Source organism: Saccopteryx leptura, chromosome 4 (genome assembly GCF_036850995.1).
Source record: "Saccopteryx leptura isolate mSacLep1 chromosome 4, mSacLep1_pri_phased_curated, whole genome shotgun sequence".
Lineage (NCBI taxonomy): Eukaryota > Metazoa > Chordata > Mammalia > Chiroptera > Emballonuridae > Saccopteryx > Saccopteryx leptura.
The window spans coordinates 7,253,556-7,274,113 of NC_089506.1; the positions used below are offsets into that span (position 1 = coordinate 7,253,556).

A 20,558-nucleotide genomic window follows, 5' to 3' on the forward strand; every position below is an offset into this window, starting at 1 on the left:
TCCCTTAATCGACACTAATGAACACAGCAAAAAAGGTTCCAATTGCCCAGGAAACCCCATGGATTTAGAAATTCTTCTCCACTCCCATCTTTAGGAAATCTACCGTACGGTAAATACTCACATTTAAGTAGGTTTTCAGTCTAAATGTTTGGCTCAAACGCAGGTGACTTTTTCCTGCTGCTACTTTGGACACCACATAATTGATGTTCCCTGAAATTCACTTTCTACTTTTTGGTTATATCTCTTAAATATACAACTTCTCATGAAAGGATATGTTTACGAAAGAGGTAAAAAAAAAAGAAAAAATACCCATCCGATCAACATGAATTGTCCAAGGCCCGGGGATCGGAGCGGGGAGGTCGCCAGCCTTGGCTATCGGTTAGGTCACTGGAATGCTTCCTGCAGATGGTTTTACTTTGCAACCAACCAGGCTCCGTCCCGTGTTCTGGTAACACGCCCTTTGTCGAGCCCCATAAAAGAATCTCTGTGAAGTTTCTATAGAACACGTGGGCTTTGCCTGACTTCAGGTACACTGTCCTGACAATTTATATGATTTCAATTGGTGACTTTGTTGCTTCATAACGTGTCTCCAACTCCTTTAACAGAACAAAAAAGTCTCCCTTTTTTCCCCCCCTTCAGGAAATAGAGCAGTGAGAAACTTCCTTTCATGTTGGAAAGAAACCATGGCACGCTCCCATTTCTACTACAGTAAAAATATCATAAACCCTGGCAGAGGTGTTGGGGGCAAGCTTTTACAAGCTGCAACATTAGTCAACGCGTGGAACCTGAACGGCCGCGTGGCCCTCAGGGTCTCATGCCTTGCTCTCCCTGGGTTTATAAAGCTCCCTGACACACATTTCCACAAACCTTTGCACTTCTCTTCCCTACCGCGGGGACCACCTCTCCCTGCCTGCTGAATGTAGATTTCCCCTGCTAACCTGCAGGCTCCATTAGTACTGCGTCCACCCACCCCCGTGTGCCCATGGCAGAGCCGGGGATGAAGCCTCACATTGTGGGTCCTCCACCACACTTGCTCAATTAAATTCAAAAGAAAATGACCCTTCTAATTGTAATAACAAATCTGAGTGCATTCTGCTGGTGAGAGAAAAGCCTGGAATGACAAAAATCAAAGGGAGAAAAGGGTGGGTCTATCACTGACTGAATACCGGCTCTCCCTCTTCTCTCCTGCCCCACGGGGTTCTCTAAGGCAGTGGTCCCCAACCTTTTTTGGGCCACAGACCGTTTAATGTCAGAAAATATTTTCACGGACCGGCCTTTAGGGTGGGATGGATAAATGATGTATCACGTGACCGAGACAAGCATCAAGAGTGAGTCTTAGACGGATGTAACAGAGGGAATCTGGTCATTTTTTAAAAATAAAACATCGTTCAGACTTAAATATAAATAAAACAGAAATAATGTAAATTATTTATTCTTTCTCTGCAGACTGGTACCAAATGGCCCATGGACCGGTACTGGTCCGAGGCCCAGGGGTTGGGGACCACTGCTCTAAGGGGTAACAGCCACACCAGGGCCTCCAACAACGTGGATCAATATGAGGTCTCCTTCCAAATCTGCAGATGATGATCCAATCACTGCTGCAGAATTTTAGAATTGTAAGTCCAGTTTTCTTCTGATGTCCCCACCTGAATATCACCCTCAGATTCTGCAAAAGCAACATATTTGAGACTCTAACTTTGACTCCGAATCTGTTCCTGTCTATTGAAGAATTCATTCTATTGAGTGCCGAGTGTTTATTGTGTGTCAGCTACTGCAGGGGCCCCAGAGTAATAACCAAACCCAAGATTTGCTTTCATGGAGTGTAGAGCCTAGGGAAGAGAACCATCCAAGAGACAGATAAGGTAATGTTGCTAAAATATGGGTGAAAAGAGTGCTATCTCAAACACAGAAGTGCCACTTATGTCCAGACCTAAGAAGGAGTAGCAATTAGCTAGGGAAGTGGAGACATGGGGATGGTGTGAGGCAGATGTTTCAAACACAGGACAGGGTGTTGTAATGAATTGGAAGTACGAGATATTGACATCATTTAAGAAATCAAAGAATCTAGGTGCTGGTGGAAAGCAGTATTTGAGAGAAAAAGCAGTGACAATTGAGATTGCAAGTTTACATGGCAGCCAGATCATAGAGGACCCTGTGAGCCATGTTAGAGGACTTAACCTACAGAAGAGTGCCATTCAAAATATTCAACAGCTTAAAATGTTAGTACCAACCAATCAGAACTGACGCTAACCTGAGCAACCAATCAGAACTGACGCTAACCTGAGCAACCAATCAGAAAAGAGCATCTTTGCCATACACCAGCTGAACGCTGGCTCAGTCCCAAGAAGGCCATGTTCCTGAAGAGTTCTGAGCAGTATTTGACTTATCATTTAGGAAAAAAAAAACATCAAATGGCTTAGAGGGAAGTAAGAATGGAGATTTGGGACTAGTTATTGGGCAGGTCCAGGTGATTGATGGGTATGGCCTCGAGCCAGAGTGGGATCAGTACGATAACGGCACTGGATGGATTCTAGAGATGTCAGATGGTAGATTTAACGGGAACATTTGATTAGACTGTTAGTGAAAGGAAGAATAACTTGGATTGACCAGCTAGATGGATGGTGTCATTTTACTGAGACAGAGAGCACTGGAAATAGAAGATTTATTAACCTGCTTGTTTATTTGTGAGATGAAGTGAGGTGGGGTGGAATCCATGGGTCATAACCCCGGAGTGACACAGACTGACTCTGACCCATCGGAGGGACAGCAAGGTCACAGGTTGAGCAGGCAGTATGGAAACCAGGGAGAGAAGTGTTACCGGGGAGGAAGACTGGCGAGCAGTCACGGAGAAGAGCAGAAGCACAGATGAGGAAACCTCAGGAGTGTGTGTGGAGGCAGAAAAGACGGTGCCTTGGGACAGAACCCTGAGGAGGACTCGGCAACTTGTTTTCAGTTAACCTGGAATTTTTAATCCCCCAAATCTGCAAATCTTGAAAAGAGGGACATGCTAAACTGAAAACAAAACAGCTTGTTATAATGATATACATTTAAAACCACAGCGGCAGGCCCTAGCCGGTTGGCTCAGTGGTAGAGCGTCAGCCTAGCGTGCGGAGGACCCGGGTTCGATTCCCGGCCAGGGCACACAGGAGAAGCACCCATTTGCTTCTCCACCCCTCCGCCGCGCTTTCCTCTCTGTCTCTCTCTTCCCCTCCCGCAGCCAAGGCTCCACTGGAGCAAAGATGGCCCGGGCGCTGGGGATGGCTCTGTGGCCTCTGCCCCAGGCGCTAGAGTGGCTCTGGTCGCAACATGGCAACGCCCAGGATGGGCAGAGCATCGCCCCCTGGTGGGCAGAGCGTCGCCCCATGGTGGGCGTGCTGGGTGGATCCCGGTCCGGCGCATGCGGGAGTCTGTCTGACTGTCTCTCCCTGTTTCCAGCTTCAGAAAAATGAAAAATAAATAAATAAATAAATAAATAAAATAAAATAAAACCACAGCGGCAATAATTATTTGAAATAAAAGACCAAAACAAACCTGAAAAAAAAAAAAAAACCAACAACAAGATAAACCAACGACAAATACAAGACAGACTTCTTCAAACACTTTTCAGGAAAATCCTGACTCTTCATGTGAGCTGATGACTGAGAGGAAACAGGGAGAAATGATCAAATGATCCATCTACTGTAACAGGAATCCTAAATGCCCTGAACCCCTGCGGAGAAAGATGAAAGAGAGTGAGAACTCATTCCCGATGACGGAAAGTTAGCGGTTTTCTCACAGAACACACATCTGATGTTCATGTGCCTGGGCCACACCACTCCACCTGCTCCTGCCTTACACTCGGCACCAAGCGCCCTTCTGACTTCCAGAGCCTGCACCCTGCCGAGACCCCCGGCCTGGCAGAGCCGTCTGTGTGCCGTCCCTTGAACACAGACTTTCTCCCTGATACCAATTAGGCAAACATAGGGCCTAATTAGACCAGCGTGGGGAATAAATATAAAGTGGTCCCAGAAAAATGGTTGAGTTGACACTAATGCTTAACCCAGGGGTCTCAAACTCAACTCAGCATGTGGGCCGCAGAGCAAGATCACAGCCGTTCAGCAGGCCGCACTAGGTCTACAAAAGGCAACTGTTACACAACACTTTTCTCACTGCAGTTGAAAACAAAAAAAAATCAGTACAACAAGCACAATTAATTGTACATGCAGTTTACTAAGTGTCACAAAACGACCAGAAACTGTAGTTCGCATTACAACTGCTGTTAACTAAGCTAATATCTAGCTAGGATGCTAGAGAAATGAAAAATACAAGTAGGCCCCTAGGCTTACTTAATTTTATCCAAAATATTTTGAACTTCGTGGATTAGTCTGCGGGCCGCACAAAATTGTTCGGCGGGCCGCAAGTTTGAGACCCCTGGCTTAACCAAAGGGTATATGTGTTTCTTCTGTTTTCTAACAACAAGCTGATGTTCTGCCCGAGGCACTCCTTTTATCTCTGTATTTGGCATACACGTAAAACGGCGTATTTCGTGAATGGAGAGGAGGATAGAATGTTGACTTTTGCCCCTATGAACTACGAATGGGGGAATGGGGGGGGGGAGAATTTTCTCTACAGGTTAAAGGAACAGCGATTTGTAAAAGGTTGAGCTAGAATTTAGAGCATACACTTCTGTTCGGCAAAAAGATCAGTTTATTTAAATATCACACAGTGGTGTTAATCAACTATTTTATTGTTATTCATCTTCAAGGCAATAGTATGAAAATCTGGCTCAACAGATAATGATTATGGGCCAGGGAACTGACCTCTTGAATCTGTTGAGGGGGAATGCTGTGGATGTGTTTATATTTTCTTTTCTTTTTTTTTTTTTTTTCCCACGGAAGGATCCACCATTTTTATGTGGTTCTAAAAGGATTGTGCACTATTCCGTGGTAGGCACTCAGGTAACTAGGGAACAAACAAGTCTGTTTTTGCCTTTTTGGAGGAGATAAACATTAATCAACTAGGGATGACTATGTGACTATAAACTAGAGGATGATAAGCTATAGTATATGTATCAAAGGAAAGCATGGGAAACTATAAAACATTTAAAAGAAATACTGGGTCTATATCTGACCTCTTATCTCACAGAGGTCAGAATATCCTCCTGCAAGGAGGATTTCGTGCCATGTGATATTTGAGTAGAGAACTGAGAACTGGTCCATTAGTAAGGAGGGGGCTGGAAGGCCAGTACGTGCAAAGGCCCTGGGCGGAGGTGGTTCCCAGGAATTGAAAGAAGCCTAGAGCATTGGAAGCACAGAAGAAGAGGTGCAGGGGTAGACCAGTCAGCTGATGCTGCAGAGGAAAGCACAGTGGACACTGCAGGCTGTGGTGAGATGTTGGTCCTACGGAACAATGGGAAATCGCTGAGAGGCCTGTGTGCTGGAGAACATTACCATCAAGCATGTGTGTGCTTGTTTATTTTTTTTCTAATTTCACACTAAGAAGGGGAAAACGGCAGCAGGAAGAGTGAGAGGATGCTATTTCATTAGTTGAAAGAGCATCAGAGGCCTTCAGACTATGGCGAGGTCGGTAGACATGGGGAGCGAAGCCACTTGAGGGGCGTAATTAACATGTGACTTGGTGACAGACTGGATTTGTGATGAGAAAGACGTCAAGACAGCCCTATGTTTCTGACTAGAAATGAAGTCATGTAACGAGAGAGGTGAAACTAGAACACCCGGGTGCTCTGTATAGTGGTGACGGTTTGGTGTTGGAGAGAAAAACGCCTGTCTGAGAAACTAGTATACAAAACACATGGGCCTCGGGACCTAACGAAGATACATTTTTAAATATTTAATTTAACTATGAGAGGCATATTAAATACATTGTATGCTATAGAGCAGGGGTCCCCAAACTACGGCCCGCGGGCCACATGTGGCCCCCTGAGAGGCCATTTATCCGGCCCCCGCCGCACTTCTGGAAGGGTACCTCTTTCATTGGTGGTCAGTGAGAGGAGCATAGTTCCCATTGAAATATTGATCAGTATGTTGACTTAAATTTACTTGTTCTTTATTTTAAATATTGTATTTGTTCCCGTTTTGTTTTTTTACTTTAAAATAAGATATGTGCAGTGTGCATAGGGATTTGTTCATAGTTTTTTTTATAGTCCGGCCCTCCAATGGTCTGAGGGACAGTGAACTGGCCCCCTGTTTAAAAAGTTTGGGGACCCCTGCTATAGAGCTTGAGACATTTTTCAAAAAAATCATTTAAAAATATTTTCCCTGTAATAACTTAACAAGGAAAAAGAAAATTTATGGGAGAAATGAGAAATAAAAAATAACTTTGGATATTTTCAATTGGCAACTGATTTCAACCAAGGAGATAAATTAACAATAAAAGTACAAAAATTTTAAGAAATGAGCAAACAAAACAAAAAACTCCAATACTACAATGGTTATTATTCTACTCTACATATTCAAAATATGAGCCCTTTGAAAGTGAAATTTTATCTATCAATTAAATCTAACAAGGCCTTTATAAAATAACTAATGAGCTCTTAACAGATACATTTTGTTTCATTTGATGAAATAATTTTTCAAAATTTATCTTTGAGTCTATCCCATGTCATTCCATTTTAAAAAGAAATATGAACCTTTGCTATTTGGAAAATATAACTAGTATATCAATACCTTTGAAAGAACAACCAAAGTGATACCTGATTTAAATCAAGCACTATAATAATAATATACTATAGGACACATATATTGCTTAACTAAATTATTTAAAAATATACACTATTAAATGTATTTCATAAACTAATGTTAATTCCTAAGTCACTCATATTTATTTTTTTTAAATAACTTTTTTTAAGGAGTCTCAAAAGGCCAAAAATGCTTTTATTATTGAGTTTGGCTTGAATATAAAACCAGCAACATTTTTAACAATACTATATTTCAAAGTAAATGTTACTTCTTTGAGGAATATCTTAGTGGCAAAATATTGCTATTTGATAAAATAGGTTTTAAGTTCCAACACTTATTAAAGGATTATTCCAAAAACAAAAACAAAACAAAACCCTGTTTTACCTCAGGGTTACAATAAGATAAACACATTATATCCAGTTAAAACTGTTAAAGTAGTAATATTTTATTCAGAATAGTATATAATATAAATACATAATTTCTTAGCTAAGAAATACTTAGTTCTTATTTGATAAAGATTTGAGGGGGGAAGGAAACGGACAAAGAAGTTTTGCTGCCTTAACATTATGATTATATACTACTCCTTTAAAATATCAGAATTTTGTCCAGCTCTGAAATGTTGTCGCATTAGCCACAGACATCTATTCTACTTACAAAGTTTCTAAACGCTGTAATGTATTTAGACTCATACTGCTTTTCTTGCTAATGCATAGTAGAATAAAACCTATATTATTTTTCTGTATTTCTTGGAAATAATAAAGAAGAAACTACTTCTGGCTATGCTCCAAGTACCTATAATAAAAAGAGGGATGATAGAAGACCCCCTCCCAAAAAAAATCACCTTTTAATTTTTTTTTAACTTGTAGTAGTTCGGCAGAGGTAGGTGAATAGAAAATACAGGTTTATACTTTATTGTTGTTTTCCCTTACAACTCTTTGTGTCTGAAATGGCTTGTTCATCCAGCATGTGAGAAATATAAAGAAATATATATTAAAAAAAATCAATTTGAACAATGTCTTCAATCTCGGAGACCATATAATATTTACTATAAAAATTTTAGAGATTTTTAACCAGATGGGAAAACACAGTTGAAGCAAGTGAGGTTGTAATCTTAACTTTAATTTCCATTTAATTATTAAAATGAGAGTAGACTTTAACAGTGGGAATTACGTAGATCAGCTAAAGTTTTTACGCAATGAAACTCATATGTGTTCTAAGTGTAGACATTAATTAAAAATGTTAACTTGCCATCATTCTACATTGTATAGATCAAATCTGAAATCCCATGTTTGAAATAATTTCATTTTTCATTTTAAAAGTCAGAAGAAAGGTCTGAATAGACCCAGATCACCTATGCTACTATAACTCAAAAGGGATTGGAAGAGCCTTTCCCAACCTTTAGCCCAACCATGTGCAGAGGTGACTGGGTACATTACTTTAAATAGCACCCATGACGGTCACCAGCACATAAACATGGCCTCCAATGCCCCCAGCTTGGATGCTCTGAAGATCCCACATCCAAACTGAACCTCGCATCCAAAGTTTCCTGGATATTTATCAGAAGCTTAACAGCTGATCTGGTGGGACTTTACAGTTTGTTCAAAATGTTTGAGATTAAGTGTCGAAATATTTGCTTTTCTTCCTAGAGGAACACAAGGAAATGCTCACTACTCAGTGTGACGACTTCGTCCCTGTCATAGCACTGGTTCAAGATCACGTACTTGGAATTGTCAACCTTGAATGTGCAATGTGGGCTGTGTCTCTATAAGCAGAGGTTTAAAAGTGATTTATTGCCAAATGAAAGTCTTTATCCTCAAATATCAACATGTGTGTATATGTGTCTGCATGTGTGTGTACGTGAGTATACACACACACACATTTGTGTGGATACTTATTATTTTCTCCGCCTGGCTTTAATACCACTGCATGAATTCATAAAGCCTCAGATCCTTTTGTGCAATTACATCACCCAAACTACAAAACATTGAAAACTTCCCTTCATTCCCCAAAGAAAAAGGCAAGAAAGCCCGAATGGAACAAAGCAGCTTTAAAGAGAGCCAGGTTTGAGTGCTTCCCGCCCACCCGCGGTGACGGTGACGGGGTGTGGCCGCGGGCGGGGGCCCAGGCACCTACCGTCTTGCCGAGGTAGCCCGTGCTGGTGTTCATGCACTGAAGGCCCTCGCTGTTGCAGCAGCCCCCACATCTGTAGACGGACACACATGGAGGTTTAAAGAAGGTGTTTGTAGCTGCTCCAAACTCCTTCCCCACATCTATACACACCTCACGTGGCGTGCATTGAGTCTTTCTCCACTCATAATCAATACCTGTCGAGTCACAGGGAAGGCCATAGGTTACACAGGTGCCACCAAAGGGGAAACAGCCCACAGCAGCTGGAAGTCACTTACATTTGATTGCAGATTTTAAGACTTAGATTTCATCGGTATCTTTAGAGAAGTCACTGATGGTATCCTAAATTGCCCTGTGGGCTGGGATAGACAGTACCATATGTGAACAGAGCAGCGAGAGAGGTCGTTTCTAAAGACACTCATTTCTACAGCCAGGCAACAAGTTAAATAGGACCGTGCTCTCTTAAAGCGACACCGGTACTCCACAGCACTTCTGTTTGGTTTTCTCTCCTTAAGAAAACAAAAATGCGCCTGACCTGTGCTGGCGCAGTGGATAAAGCGTCGACCTGGAAATGCTGAGGTCGCCAGTTCGAAACCCTGGGCTTGCCTGGTCAAGGCACATTATGGGAGTTGATGCTTCCAGCTCCTCCCCCCTTCTCTCTCTCTGTCTCTCCTCTCTCTCTCTCTCTCTCTCTCTCTCTCTGTCTCTCCCTCTCTTCTCTAAAAATGAATAAAAATAAATAAAATAAAAAAGAAAACAAAAATGTAATGCCTAGATGTTTACGAGATCTGTAGAGATAGAGTCGTGCTCAATTTTTTGTGGCCTCAGAGCAAAGGTACACAGGCTTTGGTTTTTCTTTTTACACCGAGATGTCAATGAGAAGATGGCGATGGTTTTGGACGAATGCAAGAAATAAATTTGAAGCAAGTTATCTGGCAATTCGGGGTAATGGCATGACGGTAGCCACTTAGAATACAAGGGCATTTGCCAACAACTGGAGCATGTATCCCGAACTATATTTTTTCAGCAAAGTCAAAATTTCCTGATCTTTGTGTGCTCTCTATAGGAATTCCACTTCCCATCACTCAGTGGTTTCCTTATAGCCCTGTGGTCTCTTTAAATACTACATTACAAATGATGTACGCCTTAAATGTTCTAGTTATTTTTCCCATATTTCCCCTAAAACTATAAACTTTGGGGGAGAAAAGGGACATAAATTTTTCATTTTTCATTCATGAAGCCATTTTGTTCGGTCAGTCTAATCCTGAAAATACTTCGCAATCTCAAACCTTCATAAAAATTAATATCTAATAACAGCAAAGAATTACTTTCTAAAAGTTATACACTAATTTATACTATGCTATTTTATGCAACACCATATTTTTTATGACAATTTCTGTTGGATCTCTCAAGGACTTTCAAAGTCCCCTTCTCAAGCCAGTCACCTGTGTAAGAACAAGGCAACAAGTACTATTTGAATGGATGAATTGGCATGACTTAGACATTAAGCACTTCTTAATCTAAATCAGAAAGAAGATTTATGTGCAATTATTCTGTAAGATCCAGAATGTCTGCATGATTAAACTCACAGAGTGTGTAAAATACATCTAACTGTTTTAAAATCTTGCCATGGGTTATCACCTAATTAGAAAAAGATTAAAGTATGTTGATAGGCATGCACTTTTCCCTCTTTATACACATTTCAAGAAATCATTGTAACCATTCACAGTGAAATCATAAAATGCTGTATTTGGAAAACACTATTTATTTTTTTAGCCTTAAAAATAATTAATGGTACAGACGCTGAAATTAAAGGCCCGGGCTGGCAACCTTCGCTGCATTCTCTTTCCCACACTTACTTTTCAAGATCTCTGCATTGTAATGTGCGGCAGCAAATTTTGCAGTGTCTTCTGTCCTCGTATTGATGTCGGGCTGTTCTTTATTTTGTTGCCAGCCTCCTTTCCGTAACTGACACTTGTACATTTTCCAGTATTCCGGGTAGAGCACAGTCATGAGTTCATCCACACTGGACACCGACCGCAACTGGTCCTCCAGGTCTGTGCCCACAGAAGCCTGTCAGGGGAAGACCAGGGGCCATTACTTTACGGAGGGAGGGATTGGGAAACAGGTGGCCTGAGAAATCTTTATGCTAAATATTATGATATATATGCGGGGTCCATATTAAAATATGACTTTCCCCTGGATTATATAACTTTTTTGTGGTCAAGCATTCATACATTAATCTGAATCAATACCACAATCAAAATGAAGTTAAACCCTCACCATTAAAATGTAAAACATAGATTTCGTTTGTAAGCAAAAATTTTGTGACATAATTTAAAAATGACTTTTGAAATAGCTTGTTTTCTTTCTAGGTATTTTATACAAATGGCAAACTGACACATTAGAAAATGTATTCAGGCTTGTGTTGGCTTCCATATAAATACAATTGAACTGAAACGCACGCTGTGCTGCGCTTCATTTTTAGTTATCACATCAATAGAGTCTAACTAAGCAGGTTGCTTTATTAGGGATCAGCTTTACAGAAGCTACTTTAGAATCAATAATAAGATGAAGAATAGAAGTTCAACAACAGCATCAGGGTAAGACAGATGTACTGACAAAACTCCCCCCCCCCAAAAAAAAAGTGATCACTGAGATTTATTCTGGTATAAAGACATAGGACAGGAAAGTACAAAGGTATAAAGAAGAGATAGGAAAGCATGAATCCTGCCTACAAATATTTAACTGTCTATATTGGTGCATGCAATTCAGTGGAACATTCTATATTATATTCAAGTCATTATTGTATCTAAGAAAAATACATTTTTTTCCTAAACTATCCTCTGAAATCATGAAAAAGCAGTGTTTTCAATCCACTCACTATCACTCATACTGATGTTAGAATCTAAATGGATTATCACTGGAGAAAAATACTATAAACATGCACAAGGATCTTTGTGGGCACTGCTATCTGAAGGTCTATGTCATAGTGGGTTTCTGTTTGCTTGACTAGCCCTTGAACATGAGGAGAAGCATGGGACAGTGCGATTGGTTGGTCCCTGGGGTTCTTTTCCCCAGAACTCAGCCAGAGTTAAAGCCAGGCTGTGACCTACGCTTCTCAAAAGATCTTACATGAAGCAGGCATGGGTGCTCATGCCTCCAAGAGGAGATGCCATACAGTACATCAGTGTCACAACACAATGACAGACATGCACCAAACACTGAGGAAAAGGATAGTGATAAAGAGGGACTTCCCCTGATGTGTTACTTGAAGTTTTAAGGCAAATGAGGTCTGTACTTTAAAATTTAGCAATGGAAAATAACTATAAGAATGGGTTGATGCTTCTCTCTCTCTCTTCCCCTTCTCTCTCCCTTCCTTTCTCTCTTTCAAATCAATGGAAAAATTTCAAAGGAGAAGAAAATAATAATAACAATAATTATGTATGTAAGAGAAAACATTAAGGTACCCAAGAGGCCAACAAGAGAAAAAATGTAAAGCATACAACTCACAACAGAAAGACTGAAATATAAAATGAAAATAAAACATACTAGTAGAAATGAAAGTTATGCATATTTATATTCGTAGGCTGAAAAAAGCCTTTCTAAGGGTGAATATAAGAATAAAATGTAAACCATCTGTATGGTAGAAAACTCTGTTAACAAAATGAAAGACAAACAACAAAGTCGGAAAAGTACTTGCAGTGCACATGAAAGATGGAAATACGGCATGAGCATGTTAATGAGAAAAAATACACGGCACCTAACTAAAAAATGAGGAAAAACTTGAACTACATATTCACAAAGAATAACGATAAGTAATATATATTCAGTGATGGCAAAAGTGAAGAAAACTGTAATTCCTTTCCATCATAATGAGTGTATAAATTTGTACAGCTATTCAAGAAAAACGTGCTAATTCAACTTGAAGAGCCTTAAAAACAAACTCTATTTTAGAGAGCAAATTCATATTGGAATTAATTCTTTTCTCCAACAGAAGTGATAATATAATTATGCCAGATATATGCACAAATTCATGAGTTTGTTTATAATTACAAATATTAAAACAAATATATACAGATAATGATCATTGATTACATAATATGCAGTATAAAAAGAAATTAGCACAGAAAGTAATGTAGTGAAACCATAAAACGATGGTACAGATTTATAATTTACAAATGAAAAGAGTATATACTCTATGGACAAGTAGAATACACAGTTCACACACAATATTCATAATATACTACAATCTGTGAACCCTGAGGCAGAAGACACCTACCAGGAGTGGCTAGTGCCTAATTGGGCTCAAATTTTAAATGTCAGAACCTAGTAGCCATCTCTGCACAGATGCCTCTCTTGCAAATGACATCTCCCGGTGGAGCCTGGGCTGAACTGGATGCCTGGCACTGTGTTCCTACCCTCTGGGCTAGCCCTTATAAAGGAGTTGTTGGAATCCTATTTCAACCAATAGGAGACTGAGGCTTTCCCTGTCCAATCAGAGCTGTGCAGCTCAAACATACCAAAGCAGCTCTATTCTGACCAACTAGTGCCTTTGGGACCAATCAAGCTAAAAGGATCTGAAGTCCTCATGTGCATGAGGACAGGCCAATCAGAGACTGGGAATGGGGACTTCTGTCCATACCAGCCAGCTTCTCTGTGGCTCTGACGGTGCCCGTTCCCTTTCTTCCGAAGACTGGAGATTGCTAGTCCCTGGCTGAGCTGAAACACCAAAGACCTCTCCCAGGAGCAGAGTGGAGCTGACCAGCACCGGCCCAGAGCAGACGGCGAGGAGCAGAGCAGAGCTGTCTAGCTGCAGAGGAGCCTGGTCCCAAGGCTTTCGTGACACCAGGGACACCAGTGACACCAGTGCGGTATCACATTGAGCAGCAGTGCACTGAATTAAAGTTCCTTCTTCGCCACACTCCAAACTGGGGATTCCTGTTGGTGTTAAATTGGTGCCAATGAGCACCAGTTGACAAATCTTTTCACAGAACAAAACTCAGATGTGCACAGGGTACATATAGTGCACACACAGTCTTTAGAGTAAAAGATATGCAGCAAAAACAACAGTGACATTGTCCACATTGCAGGGTTAAAATATTCTTTTCTTTAGAGTTTTCTATATCTTAAAGTTTTAAATAATGAAGTGGCTTCAGTAATATTTTATATTTACAAAAAAAAAATGTATATTGCCATGGCTAATTTCATAAAATGAAGCCGAGATAAGTTTACTTGGTCAAATGATCATTTTAATAAGATAGGAAACTTACTAAAAGGGTTCAAAGGAAACTTCTTTCATATTATTCATCACCTTCATCATGCCTTTGTCAAAAGATAAAAAACCCACATTATCAGGAGGCAGTTGTCAAGGTCAGTAGCTACACTACCACCGGTTTTTTTCTTTCTTCTTTGGAAACAGGGTCAGAGCCCGTCATTGGTGGCTGAAGTCACTCTTCCCCTGAAAAAGCCCCGGACTCGCTGACTCATCCCGTCTTGCCCAACAACGGCAGCTGTCCGACAGATGAGCTTGTGGTTGTGCTGTTTCCTTCTGCTCACAATCCGTGGTAGGCAAGTATGCAAATCTTTAAAGTGCATTCCAGTTATTTAAAAATACCCTTTTCAAGCAAAACTTGGGTGAGGTGGCAGAGCAGGGAAGATTTTGAGATGTGAAAAATTATCCCTTACATTGTTATAAAAAGTCACTTTAAAAATTATGCACCCCCATGTTTATGGCAGCATTGTTCACAATAGCCGAGATCTGGAAACAGCCCACGTGTCCGTCAGTGGACGAGTGGATTAAAAAGCTGTGGTACATATACACGATGGAATACTATGCGGCTGTGAAAAAGAAGGAAATCTTACCCTTTGTGACAACATGGATGGACCTGGAGTCTATTATGCTAAGTGAAATAAGCCAGGCAGAGAAAGAAAAATATCGTATGACCTCACTCATTTGAGGAATCCAATGAACAATGTGAACTGAGGAACAGAATAGAGGCAGAGGAGGGATCAAAGGGCCCAGAGAAAAAGAAGACAGAGGGAAAGGGGATGATAGGATGGGATCAAAAAAAAGGAAAGACATTAGTGAAAGTATATACACAGAACACAGCGAGAGAGAGGACAGGACAGTAAATCATGAAGGGAAGGGGGGAAGGTGGTGGGGGCAGGGCAAAGGGGGTGTCAAGGGGAACATGAGCGGGGAGGGAGGGAGATATATTCGGGGGAACACTTGTAATTATGTAAACACAACAAATTAAAATAAAAATTAAAAAAAAACATAATGAGGAAATCAAATGTAAAATGAGACAGATAAAGGGAAATAAGAATGCCAAAATTAAGAAACAAAATATCCTTAGGTGGAGAACCATGAACAAATGTGGAGAAGCCAGTGGGGGTCTCCTAAGGACAGAAATGTGTCAATGTTTGACGGAACCTTCGCGAATCGTTTCACCTAACATTTCGGTGCAGGTGTCAGACTGGGATTCTTTTACCCGCAGGGGACCCCTCCTCCATGTCCACACCAGCCCCACGGGCCTCAGAGAGATTGATAACCCTGGAAGCAGATATTTAAATTTCACTTTAATATGGAAAATTTTTAAATCGGATCTTTTGCGTTTTAAATTTTCATTTAATATTGCCTAATCCTCTGAACTGGTTTATTGTGAAATTTGAAAATAATGTCGTAATAAAGAGTGGACTTTTTTCATATCTATTATTAATAGCATACATCATTTATTTTTAAAAAGAAAATTCACATTTATTTTTTTTTTTTGGTGTATCACATATATGAATTAACTAACCAAATATTTTTCTGAATCTGAGTTAGGTTGAATTTCAGAAAATATTTTAAATATTTATTTTCCATGTTATTTTTGAGATAAGTTTCTCATTTAACGCCAAAGTAGACCATTAGTCACATCTGCATGATCAACACAATTGTGGGCAATAAGACTGTACACACTGATTTCTTGCACTGAATCCTGGAACACGACTTCTTGCCTCTTACTCGTAAATGGAGTTGACTTGCCTTCCTTGCAGAGGGCAACATGACCTCAGAAATATTAATTCCCACTTTTTTCCCCCAGATAGGATTGCAAAACCAGCACCAGGCAGGTGAAGCCAAAAATAACGAGAACGTTTGCTGCCTAGAAAGGAAATGTCAGGGAGCTATAAAACATTGCTCAGATATCCCAGCGTGCCTCTCGCAGAGAGCACTGGCTCCCGGCTAGGGCTGCCTTCCCTCCGGCGTCCTTTGGCAATGTCTGAAACACGGTCATTTCCAGAGTGTGGGGGCGATGCTCTGGGCACGCGTCAGGAAGAGGCCAGGGACACTGCTCTGCAGGCTGCAGTGCTCAGGAAGGCCCTATAAAAACAAGCGCGGTCCAGGCCAACCTGCAACCTGTCAACAGTGCTGCTGTTGGGAACCCCCGCAGCCCAGGAAGCGTCGGCACTGTCACTCGGCAGCCTCTTAGGAGCGCGTCCCACGGTTCGATGTTTGCACGGATTTCACCTCATAAAGTCCCTAGAGACATAACATCGTCAGGCTGCGAGAGTGGATGGGTGGAAATCATCAGCAGCTGGACTGAGGAATGGTAACATTCTTAGGGAGATTTATTTATTAGACAGGGAAACTTATTATTTTTCTTTTAACACAGGCATTTCTCAACAGGGTTTCCATGTTTCATAACAAGAAGAGAATGTAGCAGTGGAGACACAGGCTTCCTAGGTAAGTAAATTCAAAATGTTTCCCAACTATTTTCCTTTCGTTGCTTGTAATTATATTGCTGATGACTCAATTAGTGAAAAATAAAAGTTTTACGAATTTTTTAAAATGGCTTATTCAGAAAATTCTTTTTAAATTAACAAATATAATGGGTTATTATAATATTTCCATTCTGAAAAGTTTCTTCTCTTTTTTTGGTATTTTAAAAACCAATCTATATTAATGTTATTTAACAATGAAAGTAATAATACTGATTTAAAAATCTTTAACAAATAACATTCATACCAAAAAGTGAATAAATCCTAAGGACAGTTTGATGAATGTTTCCAAATGGAATAAGTCCTTGTAATCATACCCAGATCAAGACATACTCCAAGACCTGTCCTTGTTCTCAGTTCTAACTCTCCACCCAACATTACCATTGGCTACATTCCAATTTTCTACCAACGTAACTAGCTTTTACTCCTTTTCGAAGGAATGTGCCATCCTACAGCACATAATAGTTTGTGTTGGGTCCTTTTTCTTCTCAACCTAATCTGTGTGAAACAGTCGGTTTCACTGTTGTCTCGTTCTCCATTGTATAAATTACTCCAACTTATTTATCTAGTCTACACTTTACATGCCCTTTGGTTGACAGAGTATTAAATTTGGGGGTGGGTATATAAGTAGAAACAGAATTGGTGGTTCGGGAGGAATGCATACACTTAGCTGTATATAGATATAGATAAACCGTTTTCCAAAGTAACTGTAAAAATAGACACTCCTTAGAGTTGTACATTAAAGTAACCTCGCGCCCTATCTCTATCAACAGTGAGTACTGTCAGTTTTTAATTTTAGCCATTCTGATGTATATATGGTAATATCTCACTGTGGTTTTAATGTGTAGTCCTTGCATGACGGATGAGACTGAGCACTTTTCATGGTATCTGGACACTGGTTATCCTCTTTTAAGAAGTGCCAATTAAAAACACATGTATTCATTTCTGTTGTTGTCTTGTTATTGACTTGTAACAATTCTTAAAATAGTCCAGATATGTGATCTTTGTTGGATATGTATATTGCCAACATATTCTTCCACTATGAAATCAGTATTTTTACTCTCTCTAAGGTGGGTTGTTTTTTTATATATAAATTATAATTCAGAATATAAATGATGAATGAATTTTTCTTTATACTTAAGGTTTTTGGTGCCTTCTTTTAAAAATCGTTACCTATCAAAAAGTCATCAGACTATTGTCCTATGTCATCTTCAAGAATCTTTATTATTTTACGTTTCACATTTGGACCAACAATGAACTTAGAATTTATTTCCGAGTGCAATGTGAGGTAGAGGTTCAGAACCTATTTGTTCTCATATGTGACCATTCATTGAAAATCTCATGCTTCCTTCAGAGTCCCGTGCTGGCCTCTCTGCTGCGAGTCCCGTAACTGAGCTGCTGGGTTTGCTCCTGCACTTGCACCTTTGAACATTTACCCTTGGTGTTCTTGTCTACCTATGAAAGTCCCACACTACAGCAGCTTTATAATTAATCTTGTTTATTAAGTATATTGTTTGATTTATACCTGTGATGCCCCCATTTTTTATGATGTACAAAAAATAATTGCAATCTCATTTGCTTTTCTTTATGAATCATTTCGATGATGGTTTTTGCAACAAAATTGAGGTACTTGCTGACATGAAATGACATGTCAACTATATATATTGCCCAGTGTCTCGCCCACATTAGGCACTCAAGGGTAGCTACAGTTAGTCACAGCAGTAGCGAGGTAACAGCCGTAAACAGGTGAGCTATCATTATGCTAAGAGCTGTTCATGAAACTACATTACAGGTTCAACTTCTCAAACGGACTTTAATAGCAACTCTTACTCACTGGAAACCTATGTTCTTTATGCAGTCTCATTTTTTGCCAATCAAACGTGCACGTCCCTTATAATCACGTGATGCTTACACAGACACGTCACTAATAATATGACTAACGGAATTCTGACTCTCTGGCCGAGATCACGACTTGGAGAGCGACACGTGGATGGTGCAACTAAGACTGAGAGCAAGTGTTTGGGGCACAGACACCCTGAGTTTGGCACTCAGCTTCGCCACTTACTGTGAGTGTGAACTTTGAGGCTCATGTCCCCATATAAAACATGAGAGCCACTGTAACAATTGAACGCGTTACTTTAAAAGAACGTATGTCGGTAGCCCAGTGCTTCTTTGTGAGAAATTTGTAGTAACTGTCAATAATATGCTATTAACAAAACCTCAAGCCTATGGGTTCCTATTTATAAAATGTAGGTAGTAAAATGTACCTTACAAATCTACTGTGTTTGGAAATATTTGTAAAACATGGAAGAAGAAGGTTGGTCCACTAAGATGTCACCCATCTCGAATAAGATGTTTTAAATGTATTCAAAGGAGGGGAGATTTTATGATTGTATGAAATTTGCTGAAGGACTACTATATGTCAAAGACTGTTCTAGGCATGCTATTTGTCAACAAGGTTTCTCCTTTCATTGAGTTTACGTGCTAGATGCTATATAAATTTATTGAGAGGACTGAGGATATTAATTACGAGATTCTAAGTTGTTCTTTCCCAGGAATTTGGGAGGCTTAAAGCATACCTGCTTTGTCTATTGCAATTCATTCCAGATGAACTTCTTGTTGCTCATGTGCTTCTGTCTAAGGGATTCCAGATTATGCACTAAAGTGGCAGGGAGAGGAATCTGTTGCTATGAAACAATGTTGAGTAAAAAAACAAAGCTCAATTATTTAACCGGAAGTACTGTGTCTGAAACACAAAGATTCCACTTTGTACTTTTACAAACCCTTGAGCTGTACACTTCCTCTTTATAATTAAAACCTATTTAAGAATTTATTTCAAAGTTAGCAAAAGTATAAATCCTATATCCTTGTATTTATAAATTAATTTACCCTGGTACTTATTATGTATGGTACTAACTTTGGACAACAATTACACTCTAGAAGGTGTTGTGTGTGCATGTGTGTGTTTAGCGGCTGGAGTATCCTGAGGATGGATGGATGGATGGATATATATATATATATATATATATATATATATATATATATCAGTAAAGTGGCAAACTAGAAACATTATGAAAGATCAGCACCAGATCTAATTCCCCACTGAGGAACCGGAGAGGTTTTCTGAGGGCAGAATCAGTTCCTCAGCCCTGAGGAAAGTACAGACACTCCCTTAGCATGTTCACAGACCAGGGACTCCTAGACCCCTCAGCACTTACTTTAGGAACAACCTGGCTCAGCCTGACAGAGTCCTAAAGAACAGACTTCCTTTGACATTTTAACACGTGTCAGAATGATTTTTTTCTTTAACGATGCTCGCCACCGGTTCATTTATTCTATGCCAATGAACCCCCACGCCGATTTCAAAGCAACCCCCTTAACTCCCATCCCTCATTCCTGCATTCGGTGCACAACCTTGACTCATACTCTGTAAAGAAAACAGAAGATGTCAAACAGCCACACGCCTACATACACACAATCTCCCAATCTGTCTTCCTCCTTTAGGGAAAACTAATCAAAGACTTCCCCCTCATCCCCTCCAATGCTAGAAACTCCAAGGTGCTGGATTCCTTCCTTCGGTTCCTGCAACAGCATTGCATGAATCCTTTCTCACCTTACGTTCACCTTGTCTCAGTCCTAGTGTTCTTATAGGCCTACCAGCCTGCTGCTCTCCCAAACGACAGACAGATACATCCCAAGGTGCAAGCAGAAGAGCAGGCATAGCGGAACTGAGCCCGGTGGGTGTCCACAGCCCTACGCAGCTCCCCACCGCCTTTCTGGTCTCCTTCAGGCCTCGCTGCCTTTGGAAGCGCGTTCTGCCCTGCTCCTCTCTTCCCAGGCGGGCTCCAGTCCACACTTCAGCCCGGGCTCTGTCCATCGCTCCCCTGGCCCCAGCCCCAGGACTGCCTGTCAGCTGCTCTCTGCCCCTCGCACTTCCCTCTGTCCTGTCATCTCCCTGCCGGTCCTGCATCCAAACCACCTGCTCCTTGG

The 20,558-nt window shown here is 40.5% G+C and overlaps 1 protein-coding gene across 2 annotated transcripts in view; it reads right to left on the bottom strand.

Annotated features, from left to right (window-relative positions):
• The window catches only part of VEGFC (vascular endothelial growth factor C), a 101,202-nt gene that overhangs the window by 26,913 nt on the left and 53,731 nt on the right, over positions 1–20,558 (bottom strand). Inside the window, exons 1-3 of one of the 2 annotated variants that reach the window (XM_066383520.1) lie at positions 13,087–13,192; positions 10,664–10,877; positions 8,811–9,001 (exon numbers count right to left, since the gene is read on the bottom strand). In XM_066383520.1, coding sequence (XP_066239617.1) covers positions 8,811–9,001; positions 10,664–10,817 — 345 coding nt within the window. In that variant the 5' untranslated portion in view covers positions 10,818–10,877; positions 13,087–13,192. Of the gene's footprint in view, positions 1–8,810; positions 9,002–10,663; positions 10,878–13,086; positions 13,193–20,558 lie in introns of those variants that run through there. The other variant, XM_066383519.1, reaches the window with a different exon arrangement.